Source organism: Ursus americanus, chromosome 12 (assembly GCF_024610735.1).
Source record: "Ursus americanus isolate L20-20 chromosome 12, mUrsAme1.1.p, whole genome shotgun sequence".
Lineage (NCBI taxonomy): Eukaryota > Metazoa > Chordata > Mammalia > Carnivora > Ursidae > Ursus > Ursus americanus.
The window spans coordinates 60,839,744-60,861,294 of NC_142138.1; the positions used below are offsets into that span (position 1 = coordinate 60,839,744).

A 21,551-nucleotide genomic window follows, 5' to 3' on the forward strand; every position below is an offset into this window, starting at 1 on the left:
CAGATGATAGTTGCCAGACCAGCCACCTTGGAGCAGAGTGTGGACTTCACCTAAGTTAAATTAGAAGAGCTGAATTTCTTCTTTAGTTGAAATGCCACAGTAAATATCTTTTCACTTGTATAAAATCCTGTGTTGTTTAGTTGAGTTGGATGAAAGTATCTGAATATAAGATTTTTATGTGGAGTAAATTCCTGTTTTTATCTCTAACATTTCCCAGTGCATACCCTTAGTCATGAGTGTCCTTGAGCTGATATCTGGTGCCAGGTACCTTGGCGTAAAGGTGTTAGAACTGTTGTGGAAAAGGGATGGTTTCATCTAGCCTTAGTTCTCTTATGGTATAAATTAAGCTCCTAAATCAAAGTGGCTAAATTTTACAGATGGACAGACATGAATCTAGCTGAGAACAAATTGTTCTGCTGTGATAGAGACATCATTCAGACCTGCATGCATCTGTCAACTGCCTGTGGTGGCACAGTGAGATAAAGTGATCCGTAATGTTTCTCTAGTGTGTCCCTATTGCTAGCCATATTGTAATGTATAATACATCTCTTGGGCAGACAGCTTGTGTGGGCTGGATTCCACTTCAGCCTTGTAAGGATGCCAGGAAGCATCAAGGTGAATTTTTAAAGCCTATTTAAATATTTAGACTCATGACTAATTTCAGTGAAATCTCTGCTTTATCTAATAAACTACTTGCTAGAAGTGAGATGGAATTTCAAGTTCATGGCTTCCTCACTTATTAGCTGTATGACCTTGGATTGACAAAGTATTCATCTCCCTGTTTCTGTTTTAGGCAAGGCAAGATTGTAAAAGTATTTGCCTCGTACGGTTGTTGTGTGGATTTAGGCAGTTAATATGTATAAAGTGCACAGAGGAGTGCTTGACGCTTAATAAATGTTAGCTGCCACCACCACCAGCAGTCAGCATCATTAACATAATTTGGAGATGGCTTTTTCTTCCCCGAAGCTAGATTGCTTTTTTTAGGAAGACCGAATCTCTGTTAAGGATATGGTCAGCCTCAGTTCTCATGTAGAAGCTCACTGTCTTGACTTGTGAAATCAGTCTTCTTTTATCTACTGCTAAAGTATAATGCAGTACATTACAATATTATATATTATAATGTACTGTGCAATATGTTACTTTAAAAAGTATATTTTTCTTTCAAAAATATATAAAGTATAGTCAATGAAAGTATAAGATAATCACTAAAAGGGATGAAAGAACTCTATATAATATTGCTGTGGAATGATCTACCAGATGTATTGTTAAGTGGAAAAAGGGCAAATTAGTGTGTAAATTATTCTGCCACTTTTGTGAAATGTGCTGGTGCATGCATAAAATAGCTGGCAGGCTGCACAGGAAATGGTGTGTTTTCATTTGTTGCTGTTGGGGAGGGAAATCGTATGGCTGGTGACAGGGTGGGAGACTCATGATTATTGAACCATGTGAATACATGTGAATATATTCCCTAGTTAGTTTAAAAAAAAACCTCATAAAAATGAACAAAAAGTAAAATAGCTATTTTGAAATCTAGATATTTATTCATCCTTTATAAACATTTCTTCTTTTTGTGTGTACTACTCAAATTCACATGTGATAGGGCTTTTAGATTACGTTTAGTTTTTTTTTTTCTCTAAGTCTCTTTTCCAACACTAAACTAAGAATGATCTTTTGTCCTCCATTAGAGATCTGAGTCATAATCGGTTGTCTAACTGGAACATCAGCTTGGAATCTCAAACATTACAAGAAGTGTAAGTTATTTTTATTTGTTTAAATTAAACTCTTAGAGGTGGATTTGTTGAATTATGAATTTGAGGTTGTTCAATCCAGAAATACTGTCAAAAAATTGATGGAAAAAATTTAAAAGACATTGTTTAAAAACCAAAACTGTTGTCTTTGGCTCTGCTATCATTACAGACTCTCTGGGCATTGCGCCATTAGGTTGGTGATTAGTTGCAAACTGTGTAGAAATATTATTCTATCTACTTTTCTTGGGATCAAAAGTAAGATTTTTTCCCCCCTTTTCAGAGTAAATATATTTTGCTTGTGTTTTGCCAGTTTCAGCTAGTGAAATTCTCTGTTGTGTAAACTTTTTTATGTCTTGACTTGTCTAAGTTACAAGCATCATGTCTAAAGTAGAGTTACGTGGGGGTGCTTGGGTGGCTCAGTTGGCTAAGCGTCTGACTCTTGATCTCAGGTAACTGTCATTATCTATCCCCAGAATGGAGCCTACTTAAAAAAAAAATTAAGATTTACGTGAAATAGAGTATTTTTTTGTATTGTCTGTAATGTGGTGGTTAATACAGTTCAATTTTCTACTTCACTGAAGTTTTTCCTGTAATAACGAGATGTATTATTACGTATTTGGAGGGAATTTTCTAAAATACTATTAATATCAGTTATTGCATTGTGATGTTTCTAGAGGCACAACCCTTGAGCCCTGTTTGCCTCTACACTAAAATGCCAGAACCTTCAGATTTATTTTTCTTTTTAATTTCTTGCTGACAGGGGTAACTTCTTCATGCACTCATTGTCCTTGAATTCCTTCTGTCTCTGCTCCAGGTTGACTGATTTTGATCTGTTATGCACTGAATAAACAGTTGACAAGCTTATTTGGCTAAAAGAGTAGGCACTGAAGAAAGTCCTGAAAAATGCTTCAGTGGGAAATGCATGAGCTTTATGACATGGACTTTGTAACTTTGGATGGTTTCTTAGAGGCCTTTTACTTCTGGTTTCTTTTCTGTAGTCTAGGTTATTGAGGCTGTTCAGTGATTGAAAACCAGGTTAATGAAATGTGATTATATTAGATTTGCTACTAAAACATTGGAGATATTATGTTTAAAGAGCTGCTAGGATCAGATGGTGACATGTCATGTCATCTGTAAAAGTAATCATAGGCTCCATCTCTCAGGCAGATTCATCTGTGGACTCAAGCAACCCTCTCAACTTTGAATAACTTAAAAAATATGTGTGTGTGTATTTTAAAAATTTACTTAATTTATAATTTTTTATCTTATTTACTATAAATAAATATATAAAGAGATATGGATTAGGTTGATTATTCTTTAAGAAGGACTGAAATTAGCTGTCAGAAAAGTAACTAAACTATTCAGGAACCTTGCTGGGATTAAAAATATTGATGTGCAAAATAGTGATATCAATCCTAGATCTATATCATGAAAAAGCATTTCTTCTTAAAATCTTTAATTTCTCAGTATAATGCATTTAGTCTAATTCATTCTGAGTCATCTGCCATTTTCAAATTTGGCATCTATCCTAAAGAATAATTACTAGCCAGAAACCAGAACTCAAGGGGCAACATTTCCCCCTCTAAACTTTGAAATCTGTTTTTCCCCTCTGTCTAGGAAAATGAATTATAATGAGCTAACAGAAATCCCATATTTTGGAGAACCAACCTGTAATATTACTCTACTCTCATTGTAAGTAAATCAGATTTCAGATCTTTTAAATTATGAATAGTACATTTAAAAAAATTTTTTTGTTTTCAATACCCTTCTTGTCGATCCTGATTATTTAACATCCTCATGGTCTGGGGTGGGTCTCTGGCAATAGCTTCATTACAATTTTTTTTTATAGAGTCCATAATATAATCCCAGAAATAAATGCAGAAGCGTTTCAGTTTTACCCTGCTCTCGAGAATTTAGATCTCAGTTCAAATATAATATCAGAAATCAAGACATCTTCATTTCCTCGAATGCAGCTTAAATACCTGTAAGTAGTTTAAACTAGATTTATTTTAAAGTGCATGTTTATTGTTTATTGATACTTATCTTCCCAGAAATGTCTGTTATTTATTGTGATTTTGGTATGCTTATGTGAAACAAATCTGTGGTCAGTTTTTTGGGTTGTTGTTTTTTCTCTCCTATTTTCAGAAAACACTACGTATCCAGGGTGATTTTTGAAGTTTAATTTTGGGTGTGTTTTGCTAACAGTTTTATAAAAAGTAAATAGGATTGGTTTTTTAATTAGTGGCTTATCCTGTATAATGATAATCAGTATGTGTGCTAGTGTTTTACAGTTTACAAAGCATATTTATTTGTACTGTTTGAACCTAAATGAAGTAGGTATTATCCTTATTTTGTAGTTGAAGAAACAAAGCAGTTAAATGATTTGTAAAGTTGTGTATAGTTGCTGAGTGGTGGAGCTGGGGCTCACTCAGACTTTGGGTAGCTGTCAGGTGGTAGAATGTTTTGTTTCACTAAATTTTTTTGTTATCTTGTTCGTTTTAGGAATTTGAGTAATAATAGGATAACCATCTTGGAGGCTGGTTGCTTTGATAATTTATCTAGTTCCTTACTAGTGGTAAAGTTAAATAGGAACAGAATCAGCATGATTCCACCCAAGATTTTCAAGCTACCTCACCTCCAGTTCTTGTGAGTAACTAAATAGATGGATTTTAAGATGTTTTTTCTTTTAAATTATTTTAATTATCATTGGAGCAAATCAGCAAATTTCTGACTGTAAAACTATTTTTGTTAAAGGGAGCTTAAAAGAAACAGGATTAAAGTGGTGGAAGGTCTGACATTCCAAGGGCTTGATTCGTTAAGATCTTTGAAGATGCAGCGGAATGGTATTAGCAAACTTAAGGATGGAGCTTTTTTTGGCTTGGATAACATGGAAGAATTGTAAGTACTATGAACTAGAATAAAATATTGTTAGGAATATTGTTAGGAATAAGGGTCTTCCTGGGACTTGTTAGTGCCAAATGGCTGGGATAGTTGATTTAATTATACCCAAGTACATTAGTTTTTTCTCCCTTTTCTGATGTGAAATAAGTGTATGCAAAGCTCTTTAAGCTTTGTTATCGAACTGGTATTTTTTTTCCATCATTCTTACAAACATTCCATCTAAGGGCTCCTGGGTGGCTCAGTCAGTTAAGTGTCTGACTCTTGACCTCAGCTCAGGTCTTGATCTCAGGGTCGTGAGTTCAAGCTCCACGGTGGGCTTCACACTGGACATGGAGCCTACTTTAAAAAAAATTGTCTGAAAAGCTTATAGTTTCTTTCTTTCTTTTTTTTTTTTTTTAAAGATTTTATTTATTTATTCGACAGACATAGAGATAGCCTGCGAGAGAGGGAACACAAGCAGGGGGAGTGGGAGAGGAAGAAGCAGGCTCATAGCGGAAGAGCCTGATGTGGGGCTCGATCCCATAACGCCGGGATCACGCCCTGAGCTGAAGGCAGACGCCCAACCGCTGTGCCACCCAGGCGTCCCTGAAAAGCTTATAGTTTCTTAATGTTTGGAGCTGATGAAAATTATCAGAATTTACCATGAACAGATATATCAAACTTCTTAGTGTGTTGATTTTATAGATCTGATGTTTTAGATGGTCTTACTACCTTCTAGCAATAAATTGTAAGTAAAATATAAATATTTATTGAATAGACTTTGTTGGCTTACTTGGATTGAGCAAAAGGATATGCCTCTCTGAGCAAGAACTAATGAAGAGTTTTGGAATCTTTTCATTGCAGTGCCTTGTTTTGAAACGTATTTTCTCCTTTCTTTCTCTAATTCTGCAGAGAACTAGAGTATAATAACCTTACAGAAGTGAACAAGGGGTGGTTGTATGGCCTGCGAATGTTACAACAGCTCTATGTGAGCCAGAATGCTGTTGAAAGAATCAGCCCTGATGCATGGGAGTTCTGCCAAAGACTATCTGAACTGTGAGTGTTGGATGGCGTTTCAGGGGAAGGTTGTGAGACTAGAGTAGGTTGGAATAAATCATTCTCATGACCAATAATAAGATCTGACATCCCTCTTTATTAGAAGTTTGTTGAAAGCTCTTAATTTATCATATAAATAAAATGAGAGTAGGAAAGTTGAATTAAAATACAATGAATTCCTTAGCTTCCATGTTTCCTGTTTTTAGTGATTTGTCCTATAACCAGTTGACTCGCCTGGATGAATCTGCCTTTGTGGGTCTGAGCTTACTAGAGAGACTGAATTTAGGGGACAACAGAGTCACTCACATTGCTGATGGTGTATTTAGATTTCTTTCCAATCTTCAGACACTGTAAGTACATCTGTCCTTTTTTTTGCTATTTTTTTTTAAGCAGTAAAGTAAATAGGGGCGCCTAGGTGCTCAGTTGATTAAGTATTCAGCTTTGGGTCTGGTCATGATCTCAGGATCCTACGATTGAGCCCTGCTTTGGGCTCCCTGCTCAATGGGAGTCTGCTTGTCCCTCTGCCCCTCCCCTTGCTTGTGCGCGCTCTGTCTTTCTCTCATATATAAATACAGTCTTTAAAAAAAAATAGTAAAGCAAATTAAAACAGCTAATCAAGCTACACATTATGTTTGTGTTAATATTTTGCAGTGCTTTTTCTATCTTATACCTTGGGGCAAGACAATCTTACTTGTCTCTATTCCCACACATAAATCTTATTTATCTTTAGCCAGTTCAGTTTGTACTGTAATTCTGAATTTAATCAACTACACAACAAAGCATCTCTTATTGTGCCAGTTACTGTGGAATAAAACACAGTTGCTAGTCAAGAATGCACATTTTCTTGTTCCTCTGACCTTGAACTACTACCAGAAAACTACTACTTTTCATTCAGCAGGATACAGGATGTATAGTGGGAGCAGCTCTCGCAGGAGCACTGTTCATTGTCGCTAATTTGCTGCATGACTTTGAACAGAAAAAGCTTACAGTTATCAGTGATCGAATGTGTATTACGTGCTTTCAGAATACGAGGATATTACTGCTCTTTTCCATATCAGGAGGCTGAGGTTCAGAGAGATTAAAATGATTGTTTAAAGTTACACAACTTGTATTCCCAGCTGGTCTTTCGTCCAAGAACTAACTAACCAGGCCGGACCCTGCCTCGTTTCAGAGATAGACAAAATTGGGCATATTCAGGATAAAGTCACACAGCTTGTAAATGTTTGAGCCAGAATTAGAATCGAGGTCTGTTTGACACTAAAGCTCATGTCTCATGTGTTCCTAACCATACTGCCAGATGGACAGAATCACTTAACCTTCCCTGGATGTCATTTTCCATGTGTCTTCATCCAGCAGAGGATGGACATAGGAGTAAATGGTTGCTACAGACAATTTCAACTCTAAAGTTCTGGGGGTTTCTGTAAGTTGGCTGTTTTACCCCTGTCATGAACTGTAATTGAATGAAGAGGTATTTTAACGAAATACAGTGACTTCATTCCTAGAGCAGAATAAAAGAAAAAGGCTAGTTAGTAGAATTTGTAGATTCTTAAGGTTCCTGAATAGGGGGCTTTTTGGTCATCAGGCTCAGAGTTGATAAATGGTCTCAGAAAAAAGGCAAGCTCCCAACTTTGGGACCTAGACATCAATAAGAAAGAAAGCATGATAATTTTGTGAAAGTGTTATACTTGCACAAGTTCAATTTTTTTTTTTTAGCTTAATGAGGTAGTTTTCCTTCAGATTTGCCCTTGAAAAATTGAAAGTGATTTTTTTTCTTTTTTCTACATTATTAGAGGTGAACCTAGAAGAGTTCAAACCCAGGAATTTACAGCAGATGTAGCTGTAGCCTTTTGGCAATTTGAAGAATGGCAAGCAGGTTCTTTCAGTATACCACAGATTATTACTTCTAGTATTAAAGTTTAGGAAAGTAATTGCAGAAATAAATGTTTGTCTAATGCCACAGAGATGGTTAAGGCAGAATTAGGATAAGATCTGAAAAATTCTGGCTTTAGGGCAGTACTCCCACCAGAGTGTATACTTCTTACTCCCTTTGGTCAGTGAGTTCTGTTCATGCTGTATTCTGCAGGAGGGGGAAAGTCTTGGAATGTTGAACTGTTTCAACGTTTATTCCTTAGTAAAATAAAATGAACCTGTTAGCTTTCACTTCAAGTAAAGATGCAGCTAAGGGGGAAGAGTGATCGCCTACCTCCTTACTGTTACATAACTTAAAAATGTATTATAAAAAAAAGAGCTTTGTGTTTTATTATGAGATGCCTTAAGGAAGCAAAAGTGATTAAATATCTGTAACTGGTACTTCTTCCAGCAGGACACCGTGTGGTGCAGTTGCATTTCCTCTGAGAACGCAGCAGTGGACTTTTAAAAGATCCATACTTTCCCTTTTAAAAATAACAGTGATCACCCTAGTGTGTGGGTATATCAGTCTTGCTTCCCGGGGGGCATGTTTAATTGCTGTCGAGCTGTGAAGCTTTAGACTGACATTATTCTTTGTTAGCCATTTTAGGTTTAAGGGCCCATGGGAAGGCTTGGGTCACCCAGAAATCCCATTAGTCTAAAATCACATTTGTAAGCCATATCCCCTGCGTCTTGAAATCCTGCTTTTTGCAGTACCCTGACTATAATTTTTAATATGCTAACAAAATTAGGGGCTATTAGGTAGGAAGATTAATACTCTTCGCAGGTTGCTTAGTTTATTTATCAAGGCCAGCTTAATCCTTTGCTTAAGTTCTTACTTATTGCAGGTATTCTCTAAAAAAGAAGAGATGAGTCTTCATCATAAATAACTGATAAAATAAGGATGAAAATTAGCATTGCCCTGTCAGGATGATGCCCAGTGCCATCATGGTCATGTTGACTAACATAACCTGTCTTTCTCTGACATTTTTGTAGAAACTTAAGAAACAATGAAATTTCATGGGCCATAGAAGATGCTAGTGAAGCTTTTGCTGGACTCACAAGTCTTACTAAATTGTATGTATTTATAATATTTATGTATGCCTATATAAGAACCAATTGTAAATGTGATTGGATTATGTCTTTTTGCTATGGCTGGAAAGTCAGCCTTTTGACTCACCCACTAAATGAAGAAGCTTTTTGTTTAGTAAGGTTCTTGTTTATCAGTGGCTTTAAATTTTATTTATTTGTTTATTTAGTGGTGGAACACTTTCTATTGAAAGGGCTTTCCTGTGGGCCCTCAAAGAGGTTATTCCTAGAACTAGAATTTCGATTCACGTAAAAGAAATGCACTGAGTAACCAAAGTTGAACCAGTATTGTTTTTAATTATGAGAGATTTATGGGTAATTTATCAAGAAAGAGGAATTCTCTCAAGATTTTAGATCTTCTCTCCTGAGAATTTCTCCACAGCTTCACACTTGCCTGAATTTCTTTGACCTCATCTTTTGCTAAGAAGGAAGAGATTGGGACTCTAATCCCGTTTCTCATATGAAATCTAGCAGTGAATCACCGGTTCGCATGGCAGTTCACAGGCACCTTGTTGAGCTCCAACCTCGTAATAGAGACCTTCATTCTGTGCTTTGCATTGGTTGCTAATAAGGTTCACAGCTTTCTTAAAAATTCATGTTAAACTTATTTTCACTTTTTATAGGTAAATGTTTGATTTAATGAATTAAATTTTGCTTAGTGGAGAGCTTTATTAGAAAGGTCTGTTTGTGTTTCAGAATCTTACAAGGAAATCAAATTAAATCAATTACAAAGAAAGCATTCATTGGTCTTGAATCCCTTGAGCATCTGTAAGTATTTTGCATCCATTTTGCTCAGTATATAAATAATCTTTGCTATTAGCAGAGGTTCTCATGACCATTTAAAGTGTTTATATAATTTAATTGTAGAAATGGTGACCGGTAATGTTTCATTTCTCTTCATTTCAGGGATTTGAACAACAATGCTATAATGTCTATCCAAGAAAATGCTTTTTCTCAGACTCGCTTGAAAGAACTGTACGTAACTTGTCTTTTTGTCACCAATCATTAGATCATTATTCATGCTTGTGCTTAAAGTGTGATGAATGTGACCCATGTATTTCCAAAAACACACAATTTAGGCAGGAAAAAAAAAGTGTTAATATTCAGTTACTTTAGTGGCTGGATATAATTTTAAAATAACCCAAGATTGAAAAGCCTGGAGTTTGTGGCACCAAGACCTTCTGTTTTGCCTGTGCTTATAGTTAAAGAGACCTTAGCACAGCTCCTTGTGCTTTAGTTATATCCTCCTGTGGGCCCCCCCCCCCCCATTTATTTTTGGATTATTGAAAAAATGTGTTCCCAATCCCCTTATGGTGGGAATCTTAGGGTGGATTACAGTTAAGGTATTAGGTAATTTGTTGGAGATAATCCAGCACTTTCAGTATAATGGTCAGAGAGAATGTCTAATCTGTTTTTTCAGACTACTAAAATGGTCAAACACTGTTAAATAGTTGTAATAGAAAAACACATATTATTATTATTATTTTTAAGATTTATTTATTTGACAGAGAGACAGCCAGCGAGAGAGGGAACACAAGCAGGGGGAGTGGGAGAGGAAGAAGCAGGCTCATAGCGGAAGAGCCTGATGTGGGGCTCGATCCCAGAACGCCGGGATCACGCCCTGAGCCGAAGGCAGAGGCTTAACGACTGCGCCACCCAGGCGCCCCAGAAAAACACATATTATTTTATACCCTTTTTCGTTAATGATTTTCTAAAACTTACTGTTATTGGTTTAAGAGATTTCCCAGGGGGAGGGGTGGCTAGTTGGGCATTGGCATTAATTTTAAACTCTGGTGATTTGAATATTGACCCAGTGTTAGGAATCAGTGGACTAAAACAATTAATGTCGCCTTGCTTTAAAGCCACTCAAAGGAAGGACTGTGGACCAGAACTGGTTCATGACAAGATAAGGATAGAAATTCATAGTAAGCGTTTAGAAACTTTTTGAAAATTTGACATTACTGTGACACTTTTGTTGAATTTTACAGAAGTATTAATCTGCAACAGATTGGAAATTTATAAGACTGGTCCTTCATCACAGGTAGTTTGAGAGGCACTGCAAGTGTGCGTGAGTTCAAACTGTCTAGATTTCAAATTTCTGCTCCATTCTTTACAGCTATGTGACATTGGGAAAATTTAGTCTAAGACTCAGTTGCCATTCTCAGAGTGGGAGTTGTACCTCCCTCAGAGTTATGTGAGGATAAAATGATCTGGTTTGTTTATTCAAGAGATATTTATTGTCATCTGCTATGTAGGGTACTGTCCTAGATGTTAAAAACACAGTAGTGAACAAGACAAAATCTCTATCCTCATAGCACATTACAATAAATTCTAGTAAGAAAATCAAAGAAAAAATCAGTAGATATATAATATCTCATCAGGTAATAAGAGTTTTGAAGGAGAATAAAGGTGGGTTACAGGTCTGGAGAGTGACTGGGATTGCTGTTTTGGATAAAGTAGTGAGGGAAGGCTTTTTTTTTTTTTTTTTTTTAAGATAATAGCATTTAAGTCAGGACATTAGTGAGTGGTGTTGAATACTGAGTAAAGAGTATTCCAGGCACAGAAAACAGCAAGTGAAAAGGTCCTGAGGTAGGAGCTTGCTTCTTACACTTGAAGAATAGTGAAGACACCAGTGTGGCTGGAAGAGAGCAAGAGGAAGAGTGGTAGGAGGTGAGATCAGAGAGTTAAGCAGGAACCAGACCACCTAGGGCCCGATGAGTCATGAGGACTTTGGATTTTTTTTTTCCTCTAAGTACATTAGGAAACTTTGGAAGGTTTTGAGAAGGTGCTCAGCACAGAGCCTGACACATAATTAAAGTTGAATAACTAATATTAATAAAATAAAAATGTTAATGGAAATCATGATTAGTTATTTTCTGCCAGACTTTTAATTGGCTTTTTTTTTTTTTTTTTTTTTGGTCAACATATTTTGAGTTATTTCTCCTAGGCTTAACTTTTTTTCTTTTTTTTTTAAATTTAAATTCAGCTAATTAACATATAATAATGTATTATTGGTTTCAGAGGTAGAGGTCAGTGATTCATCAGTCTTATATAATACCTAGTGCTCATTACATCACGTACCCTTCTTAATGTCTAGTACCCAGTTACCTTATCCCTCCACCCCCATCCTCTCCAGCAACCCTCACTTTAACTTTTAAGGGCACAGCCTAGTGCATATCAGTATTACCTTTTTTTGCCCATGATAATTTGAGGGCCACCAATAAATTTTTAACTCTTGTTATGAGAGCTAAGTGTAAAATGTAATTTAGGTAGTAGATGAAAGCAAATAGTGTAGTTTCAGTCTGCAGTCATTTGGTAATTTTTGAGAACTGGTTTGAACAAACTGCTAATGGAGGAAACTCTAACACACCTTTTTTACTGAGAAATTTTGCTTGCTTTTGGTTTACTTTAAATCTAAGTCATATTTACAATACTGTTACATCAAGATTTATTAAGATATATCTTTATGCTTTCTGGTATCCTTCACAGTGCTTTGCATAACTATTGAGGGGAGATGGGAAAGTCGTATATAAAGTAAGAAATATGTTGCATTAAACTTATATAGTCATGGTAGAAACATTAGAAAACATAAAGCAAGGAGAGCAAGTCCCCAGATCCCACTACTCAAAAACAACCACTGTTAATATTTTGGTGTATATCTGTCCACACACTTTTTGAGGGAATGCAGGGTATTCTGTGACGTCCTTGGGGGCAGGTTGGTTAGCATGTGAGGGTGGAAAGATGCAGAAGAAACAGAAATAAAGGGAAGTAATGTGACTTCAGTGGTATCTGTGTCCAGGCACTGTGCTAAATGCTTTATTTAAATTTTTTTTGAGGTAGGCATTCTCAAACCCATTTTCCAGAAATAGAAACTGAGATTTTGGAGACATTAAGTATTTTACCTAAGGTCGGTAGCAGAATCAGGATTAAGTCTAGGTCTTATGAGTCCAGTTTATACCTGACAAACCATAAATCAGACCACATATCTCCTCTATTCTTAACCTTCCAGTGGCTTCCTTCACACATAGAGAGAAAATACCTCAAGTTCTTTTCTTAGTTTGTAAAGCACCTGCATGGCCTGGTCTTCCTTGCCCAGCTCCCTAACCTCATTCCTGTCACTGTCCCCTCCCTCACTGTGCTCAGTGGCCTCCCTGCTTTTCCTCAAGTGCACTGGGCATGTCTGCCTCAACGCTTTTGCATGCAGTTTCCTGTGTATGCGAACACTCTTACCTCAGGTCTTTGTGGGATTTGCTCTCTCACTTCTTTAAGGTCTTTGCCCAAATGCCATCTCTTCAAAGAATCTTTCCCTGACCACTTTATCTAAATTGGTAGCTGCCCTCTCTATATCTTTGCCTAGCTTTGTTTTTCTTGATAGCACTCATTGTTCTTTGCCTTTATTTGTTTATTGCTTGGCTCTGATGAATACTTAAGTTCTGTGAGGCCTATATTCTCACAGCCTAGAGCAGTGCCTCGCATGTTAGTAGGCTCAAATATTTGTCTATCAACGAGTGAATATAACTTAAGAATTCTTAAATGCAAAAGGTAACTTTTGACCTGAATAATTAAAATAACTCTTAGTCAAATAAGCTTTTGAGATACCATTGAAGACTGAAACTTCTTTGGAATCAAATCGTAGATACTTTAAAACTGGATGAGGATTTTGGTGAAGCACACAAAGCAAGTTACAGTGTTCTCAAAATCATTTGCTTTCACTACTTCCAGGTGGATGGGACATTCACGGGGTCATTAAGAGAAAACCTGATTTTTCCAGTATGTTTTATAGCCCTATCATAGACAACAAATAGAATGTCACTGGTTCCCAGTTTAAGTTGCAGTACACATTGCCACAAGGCTGAAGTGTTTTCAGTCTTGATGAAATAATTTGAAAATAATTCTTCTGGAATTCTTGTGGAATATGTCTTCTCCACAACAAACATGTCTCTATGCTACAATGTATGTGGTAAGCTTTCCCCCAAACTTTTCTGGGAAAAATTTTAAGCCTCAAAAATTGAAAGGAAAGTACGGTTAACATCCATATTCCCTTTACCTAGATTTACTCCTTGTTACCTTTTTGCTAAATTTGTGATGTTTCTCTCCCTTCCTCCTCCTGTCTGTCTCTCGCTCTCCATCTCTCTCTCCTCTCCACACAACACTACTACTTTGCTTAGCCATTTGATAGTAAGTTGCAGACATCATGACACTTTATCCCTAAATATCTCAGCATGTATTTCCCAAAAACAAGGGTGTTCTCCTATGTATTGCCACAGCACTATTATCTCACTCAATTAAATGAACATTGATAAAATAATATTAACTGACATGGAATCCATACTCTGATTTCCCCAATGTCAAAAAATGTTCTTTGTAGATATTTCTTCCAGTCAAGAATCATGTGCTGCATTTGGTAATGAGTCTTTAGTCTCCTTTAATCTAAAATAGGTCCCTTACCCTTGTTTCGCCCCTTTTCTTAATGTCTTGGATGACACTGACGTATTTGAGGAGTTGAGGCCGACGGTCTGAGTTTGTTTTCTTGTGGTTTGATTCAGGTTGAACATTTTTTGGTGAGAAAAATGCATGGGTGCACAGTAAGCTTTTAATGGTGAACAGAACGAAAAGTAAAGGGTATTTCTTTTCTTCTTGGCTTCTGCAGGATTCTGAACACAAACAGTTTACTCTGTGACTGCCATTTGAAGTGGTTGCTTCAGTGGCTGGTTGATAACAACTTGCAGCATTCTGTGAACGTAAGCTGTGCACACCCCGAATGGCTAGCAGGGCAGAGCATCCTGAATGTGGATCTGAAAGATTTTGTCTGTGGTTTGTATTTTGTTTTAAAGTTTTGTATACTATACACTTACTGTCTTTTAAAAATCGTTTTGTTTTATTATTATTTTTTCATCATGATAAGTGTACTATTTAGTCCCCATCTCCTATTTACCCCTTCTCCCATCCACCTCCCAGCTGGTAACCGTGTTTGTTCTTTATAGCTAAGAGTCATTTCTTGGTTTGTCTCTCTCTTTTTTCTTTGCTCGTTTGTTTTGTTTTTTAAGTTTCACATATCAGTGAGATCTTATGATACTTGTCTTTTGCTATCTGATTTATTTTACTTAGCATTATACTCTCTAGCTCCATCCATGTCATTGCATATGGTAACATCTCTTTTTTATGGCTGAATAATATTCCATTGCATGTATATACGACATCTTGATCCATCTATAAATGGACACTTGGTCTCCTTCCATAATTTGGCTTTTGTAAATAATGCTGTAATAAACATAGGGGTCCATGTATCCCTTTCAGTTCGTGTTTTTTATTCTTTGGGTAGTGTGGTTCCTGAATTGTAGGGTAGTTCTATTTTTAATTTTTTGAGGAACCTCCATACTGTTTTCCACGGTGGCTGCACCAGCTTGCATTCCCACCAACAATGCAGGAGGGTTCCCTTTTCTCCGCATCCTCACCAACACTTGTTGTTTCTTGTGTTTTTGATTTTAGCCATTCTGACACATGAGGGGTGGTATCCTCATTGTGGTTATGATTTGCATTTCCCTGATAATGAGTGCTGTTGAGCATCTTTTCATGTGTCTGTTGGCCATCTGTCTATTTTGGAGAAGTGTCTGTTCATGTCTTCTGTGTATTTTTTTTTTTTAAGATTTATTTATTTACTTTAGAGAAAGACTGCATGAGTGGGAGGGGCAGAGGGAAAGAGAATCTCAAGCAGACTCTGTGCTGAGTGTGCAGCCTGATGTGGGGCTCGATCTCAGGACCCTGAGATCATGACTTGAGCCAAAACCAAGAGTCAGATATGCTCAACTGACTTTGCCACCCAGCCGCCCCTGGCCATTTTTAAATTGGATTGTTTGTTTTGGGGTATTGTGTTGTAGCAGTTCTTTATATATTTTGGATATTAACACTTTGTATCGGATATGTCATTTGCAAATATCTTCTCCCATTCAGTAGGTTGCCTTTTAGTTTTGTTGGTTGTTTACTGTGCAGATTTTTTTTTTTTTTTTTAGATTTTATTTTATTAGAGAATGAGAACACACACAAAAGCAGGGGGAATGGCAGGCAAAGGGAGAGGGAGAGTGAGCAGCAGGCAAAGGGAAAGGGAGAAGCAGGCTCCCCACAGAGGAAGGAGCCCAGTGTGGGACTCGATCCCAGGACCCTGAGATCATGACCTGAGCCAAAGGCAGACACTTAACCAGCTGAGCCACCCAGGCACCCCTGTGCAGAAATTTTTTATATTGGTGTAGTCCCGATAGTTTACTTTTGCTTTTCTTTCTCTTATCTCAGGAGACAGATCTAGAAAAATGTTGCTACAGCTGATGTCAGAGAAATTACTGCCTTGTTCTCTTCTAGGATTTTTACGGTTTCAGGTCTCGCATTTAGGTCTTTAATCAATTCCGAATTTATGTTTGTGTATGGTGAAAGAAAGTGGTCCAGTGTCATTCTTTCACATGCAGCTGACCAGTATTCCCAGCACCGTTTGTTGAAGAGACTGTCTCTTTCCCGTTGTATATTCATTCCTCCTTTGTTGAGGATTAATTGACCTTATAGTTGTGGGTTTATTTTTGGGTTTTCTATTCTGTTCTATTGATCTGTGTATCTGTTTTTATGCCATATTAATTACTGCCACTTTGTAGTATAACTTGCAGTCTGGAATTGTGATATCTCCAGTTTTGTTTTTCTGTGTCAAGATTGCTTTGGCTACTGGAGGTGTTTTGTGGTTCCATACAAATTTTAGGATTGTTCTAGTTCTGTGAAAAATACTGTTGGCATTTCGATACGGATTGCATTAAATGTGTAGATTGCTTTGGGTAGTACAAACATTTTAACAGTATTTGTTCTTCCAATCCACGTCTGTGGAATGTCTTTCCATTTCTTTGCGTCATCTTTAACTTCTTTCTTGAGTGTTTATAGTTTCAGAGTACAGGTCTTTCACCTCTTTGGTTAAGTTTATTCCTAGGTAATTTATTGGTTTGGTGTAATTGTAAATGGGATTGTTTTCTTAATTTCACTTTCTGCTGCTTCATTATTAGTGTATAGGAATGCAACAGATATCTGCATGTTGATTTTGTGTCTTGAACCTTATTGAATTAATTTATCAGCTCTAGTGGGGTTTTTTTGGTGGAGTCTTGAGGGTTTTCTATGTACAGTATCATGTTATCTGCAAATAGTGAAAGTTTTACTTCTTTCGTACCTATTCAGATGCTTTTTATTTCTTTATGTTGTCTGATTGCTGTAGCCAGGACTTCTAGTCCTCTGTTGAATAAAAGTGGTGAGAATGGACATCCTTGTCTTGTTCCTGACCTTAGAGGAAAAGCTCTTAATTTTTCACCATTCAGTATGATGTTGGCTGTGGGTTTTTCATGTAAGGCCTTTAGTATGTTGAGATATGTTCCCTCTAGACCTACTTTGTAGAGGGTTTTTATCATGGATGGATGTTGTACTTTGTCAGGTGCTTTTTCTGCATCTGTTAAAAGGATCATATGGTTGTTTTCCTTTCTTTTATTGATGTGGTGCATCACGTTGATCGTTTTGTGCATGTTAAATATCCCGGGAATAAATCCCACTTGATTGCGGTGTATGTTTTTTAAAATAATTTGTTGGATTTGGTTTGCTAATATTTTGTTGAGGATTTTTGCATCTATATTCATAGGAGATATTGGCCTGTTGTCCTCTTTTTTCGTAGTGTCTTTATCTGGTTTTGGTATCAGGGTGATAGTGGCTTCATCATAGAATGAATTTGGAAGTTTTCCTTCCTCTTGTGTTCTTTGGAATAGTTTGAGGAGAATGGGTATTAACTCTTCTTTAAATGTTTGGTAGAATTCACCTGTGAAACTGTCTGGTCCTGGACTTTTGATTTTTTGAGAGCTTTTAAATTATTGATTCAATTTCATTGCTGGTAATTGGTCTGTTCAAATTTTCTATTTCTTCCTGCTTTAATTTTGGTAGGTTACATGTCTCTAGAAATTTATCTATTTCTTCTAAGTTGTCCAACTTGTTGATAGGTAGGTTTTCATAATATTCTGTTAAAATTATTTGTATTTCTATGGTGTTGGTGGTTATTTCTCGTCTTTCATTAATAATCTTATTTATTTGGGTCTTCTCTCTCACTTTCTCTTTTTTTAAATGAATCTCTTTATCAATTTTCTTGATCTTTTCAAAGAACCAGCTCCTCTTTTCATTGATCTGTTCTCTTTTTTTAAATTTTCTATGTCATTTATTTCTGCTCTTATCTTTATTATTTCCTTACTTTTGCTGGGTTTGGGTTTTCTTCTTTTTCTAGCTCCTTTAGGTTTAAGGTTAGGTTGTTTATTTGAGATTTTCCTTTCTTCTTGAGGTAAGTCTTGCTGTAAACTTCCCTCTTAGAGCCACTTTTGGTGCATCGCAAAGATCATGGACTCTTTTCATTTTCATTTGTTTTCATATAATTTTTTATTTCTTCTTTGATTTCTTTGTTGACCCATTCATTGTTTTCTTTCTTTCTTTTTTTTTTAAACACTTTATTTTGGGGGGGCACTTGGGTGTCTCATTTGGTTAGGTGTCTGCCTCTTGGTTTCAGCTCAGGTCATGACCTCAGAGTCATGGGATCGTGCTCTGTCAGGCTCTGCGCTCTGTGCAGAGGTTCTCTCTCTCTCCCTCTGCGTCCCTCTCCCCCGCCCATGTGCACTCTCTCTCTCAAATAAATACATAAATCTTAAAAAAAAAAAAAAAAGATTTTATTTTTAAGTAATCTCTACACCCAACATGGGGTTTGAACTTAGAACCCTGAGAATGAGAGTCACATGTTCTACCGACTGAGCCAGCCAGGCAGCCCAACCCATTCAGTGGTTTAATAGCATGTTATTTAACCTCCATATACTGTGCTCCTTCCAGATTTTTTCTTGTGGTTGATTTCTAGTTTCATAGGATTGTGGTCAGAAAAGATGCATGGTACACACTTACTGTCTTAACAACAGAATTAAAAAAAAAAATTTAAACCAGAATGCTTTCTAACTAGTATATCTATTTCCATTTCTCTGTGTTCTTCTCTGAAATTTTTATATTGTATAATCATAGATTAAATTTTGTATTCTTTGACTTAATGTATCGTAAGCAGTTTTTTTCCTCTGTGTGTTCTTCAGTGATCATTTTCAATGTCAGTATAATGGCATCTTTATGAATTTAGGCCTTTCCCTTTCAGGGGGTTGTTAACCTTAGAATAAATATCCAGTAGTAAGATCCCTGAATCAAAAATGATTTTTTTTAAAAGTAGATCTTAAAAAGTACTACCAGCTCTTTTCCAGAAAGATAGCACTTGTTTATGTTGTCACCAGCAATGTATGAATGTACCAGTTTCACATTGCTTCTATTTTTGATGCAGTTTCTTAAGGTTAACGTGATGGCAGGGTTTTAGAGTTTTTTTGGGGGGAAGGGGAACAGTCATGGAAAAGTTGTCCTGATTCCAGTACTCCTAATTTCAAGTATATATCTATATTGTTCTTTCTCAGCTTGGACATTTTTCCTTTATACTTAAATTTCCTTTAAAGTAGAATAACTGATTCCTAGCTTTAGGCAGTAGAACTTTTACATCAGTGTATTTGTCTTGCATATCACTAGTATCTGATCATTTAGAAACCCACATATGTTTTATAATCTACTTAAAAATACTTTGAACACTTGGAAGGTCAGGTCCACAGAATACTTATGTTGTTTTTACATATTAATAGCATACTATTTATGAATCTGTAGTTTATTAGCCAGTCCTAAGCCTGTCTTCAGTTGAACATTTAACGTGTTCGGAATTTCTCACTATTTTAGGTGAGAGTTATGCACGTACAAAGTATGTTCAAATAATGTTTTATTTTATCTTGTTTTTTTTAAAGATTTTATTTATCCCAGAGAGAGAGAGAGAGTGTGTAGAAGGAAGAGCAGAGCGAGAGAGACAAGCGGGCTCTGTGCTTAGTGTAGAGCCTGATGCAGGGCCCAGTCTTAGGACCCCGAGATCATGACCTGAGCCAAAACCAAGAGTTAGACACTTAACGAACTGAGCCAACCTGGTGCTCGCAAATAATGTTTTATTAGTAGGTACACCCTGTAAAATGTAGATTTATAATCCCCCTTTTTTATATTGACACAGAAAAGATAATGGGTATTATCATGTGTATGTTTATATATGTAACCTCTACATATACACAAGAGCTAATAGGATTAGAACTTGTCTTGAAATTTGGATATAGGTTTTTCTTTTTTCCCAGTGACTGGTAATACTCAAGGAGTACATTCTAAGCATAAGTGACCGTAAGTGGTAGTTGAAAGCATGCTAAACCCTGAAGTCTGACAAACCTGGGTTCCCCTCCAGGCTTTGCAGGGAACTTACATGTCGTTTGACCCTTCTGGGCCTCATTTTCTGCATCTTTCAACAAAAAGGAATTGGGTTCTAGCCCTGTAGTCTCTGTCAATCTTAATATGCCATTTCGTAAACAGAACAAACAATTGTACATTATTTGTTTCAAAATCTGTAGAAGCAAAAATAAATAAATGACTTGGCTCCTGCCCCATTTTTTTCTCTTAGATGATTTTCTCAAGCCACAGATAAAAATGCATCCTGAAAATAAAATTGCTCTTAGAGGCACAAATGTGACTGTGACATGCACTGCAGTGAGCAGCAGCGATTCACCCATGTCTACCGTGTGGCGCAAAGACAGTGAAATCCTGAATGACATCGATATTGAGAATTTTGTTCGTTATCAGCAGCAAGCTGGAGAAGCTCTAGAATATACAAGTGTCTTACATCTTTTCAATGTGAATTTCACAGATGAAGGAAGATACCAGTGCATCGTTACTAATCACTTTGGTTCTAATTATTCTCAAAAAGCCAAACTGACTGTGAATGGTAAGGAATTCTGCTCCCTGACAGTTTTATAGTTAGAAGGATTTTTCATGTTCCAGTTTTTGAACCACTTGGCCAAGAAAATGAGGCTAAGCCTGACATTTGAGGGGAGATTTTATGGTTTTGTCTTTAGGGTGGTGATAATATATAGACTGGATTACCATTTTGTACAGTTACTGTCCTAATTGGTCCTTGGTTGAAGGTGAGGAGGAATTCCATGGCCCCAGGAGAGAGGCTGCTTTCCTTGTTATTTATGCTTTTGAAAAATTCTTTTGCAATTTTCTATTCTTCCTAGAACCATAATTCTGTTCTGAAAACTATGAAATGTATTCCTGACACTGTTCACAGGGCTTTGTAATACCAGAGTATTTAGGACATTTCTGGGTGCAGTTATCATTATCATTGTCTAAATGTAGTCACACAGAATCATTTTTGAAATTAATGCTCTTCTTCACTCTGGTTGTAAAATAGAACTTCTCTAGGACAGTTTGATTAATCAATCACCTATTGGAGTGAATCACTAAAACATTTTAGGTTTTGTGCAACCAAAGGACGTACTTGTATCTTCTGTGTTGTTTATGAGAATTTTGAAGGCATAATTTTTTGTATTCTGTATTTTATTTATTTATTTTTTGGTATAATTTTTTTTTAGCATGCATTTGCCGTGATAGCTTTGTAGATGTTAGTTTGGAAAGCACTGTTTAGTCTCTTAAGGGGGTCCTAATAAATGTGTGGAGTTCGGAATATGGAGTTCTGAAGGGTTTGTGGCCTGCCTTTCCTGTCCCCGTCAGAGAGATCAGGTAGACATGTCATGCATTCTAGAAGAGTTTAGTCATCACTGTACTCCAAGTACTCTGAGGTTCTAAGAGAAAAGATGGCCTCTGAAGTTGTATTTACTGTCAATCCAGAGAGCATGCCTCCTGAAAGAGAGTATTACAGCAGTTGGTACTTTGCGTATGTGTGTATATATATATGTGTATAAATATGCGTGCGTATGTGTG

General features: G+C 36.6%; 1 protein-coding gene across 12 annotated transcripts in view; it reads left to right on the forward strand.

Annotated features, from left to right (window-relative positions):
• LRIG2 (leucine rich repeats and immunoglobulin like domains 2) overlaps nt 1-21,551 on the forward strand; it is a 143,178-nt gene that overhangs the window by 109,060 nt on the left and 12,567 nt on the right. For all 12 annotated transcript variants that reach the window (XM_087866177.1, XM_087866179.1, XM_087866178.1 and 9 more), the window contains 12 exons: nt 1,686-1,751; nt 3,366-3,440; nt 3,598-3,732; nt 4,251-4,394; nt 4,503-4,646; nt 5,541-5,684; nt 5,891-6,034; nt 8,589-8,669; nt 9,378-9,449; nt 9,588-9,656; nt 14,332-14,495; nt 20,233-20,553. In XM_087866177.1, coding sequence (XP_087722303.1) covers nt 1,686-1,751; nt 3,366-3,440; nt 3,598-3,732; nt 4,251-4,394; nt 4,503-4,646; nt 5,541-5,684; nt 5,891-6,034; nt 8,589-8,669; nt 9,378-9,449; nt 9,588-9,656; nt 14,332-14,495; nt 20,233-20,553 — 1,559 coding nt within the window. The remainder of the gene's footprint in view (nt 1-1,685; nt 1,752-3,365; nt 3,441-3,597; nt 3,733-4,250; nt 4,395-4,502; nt 4,647-5,540; nt 5,685-5,890; nt 6,035-8,588; nt 8,670-9,377; nt 9,450-9,587; nt 9,657-14,331; nt 14,496-20,232; nt 20,554-21,551) is intronic.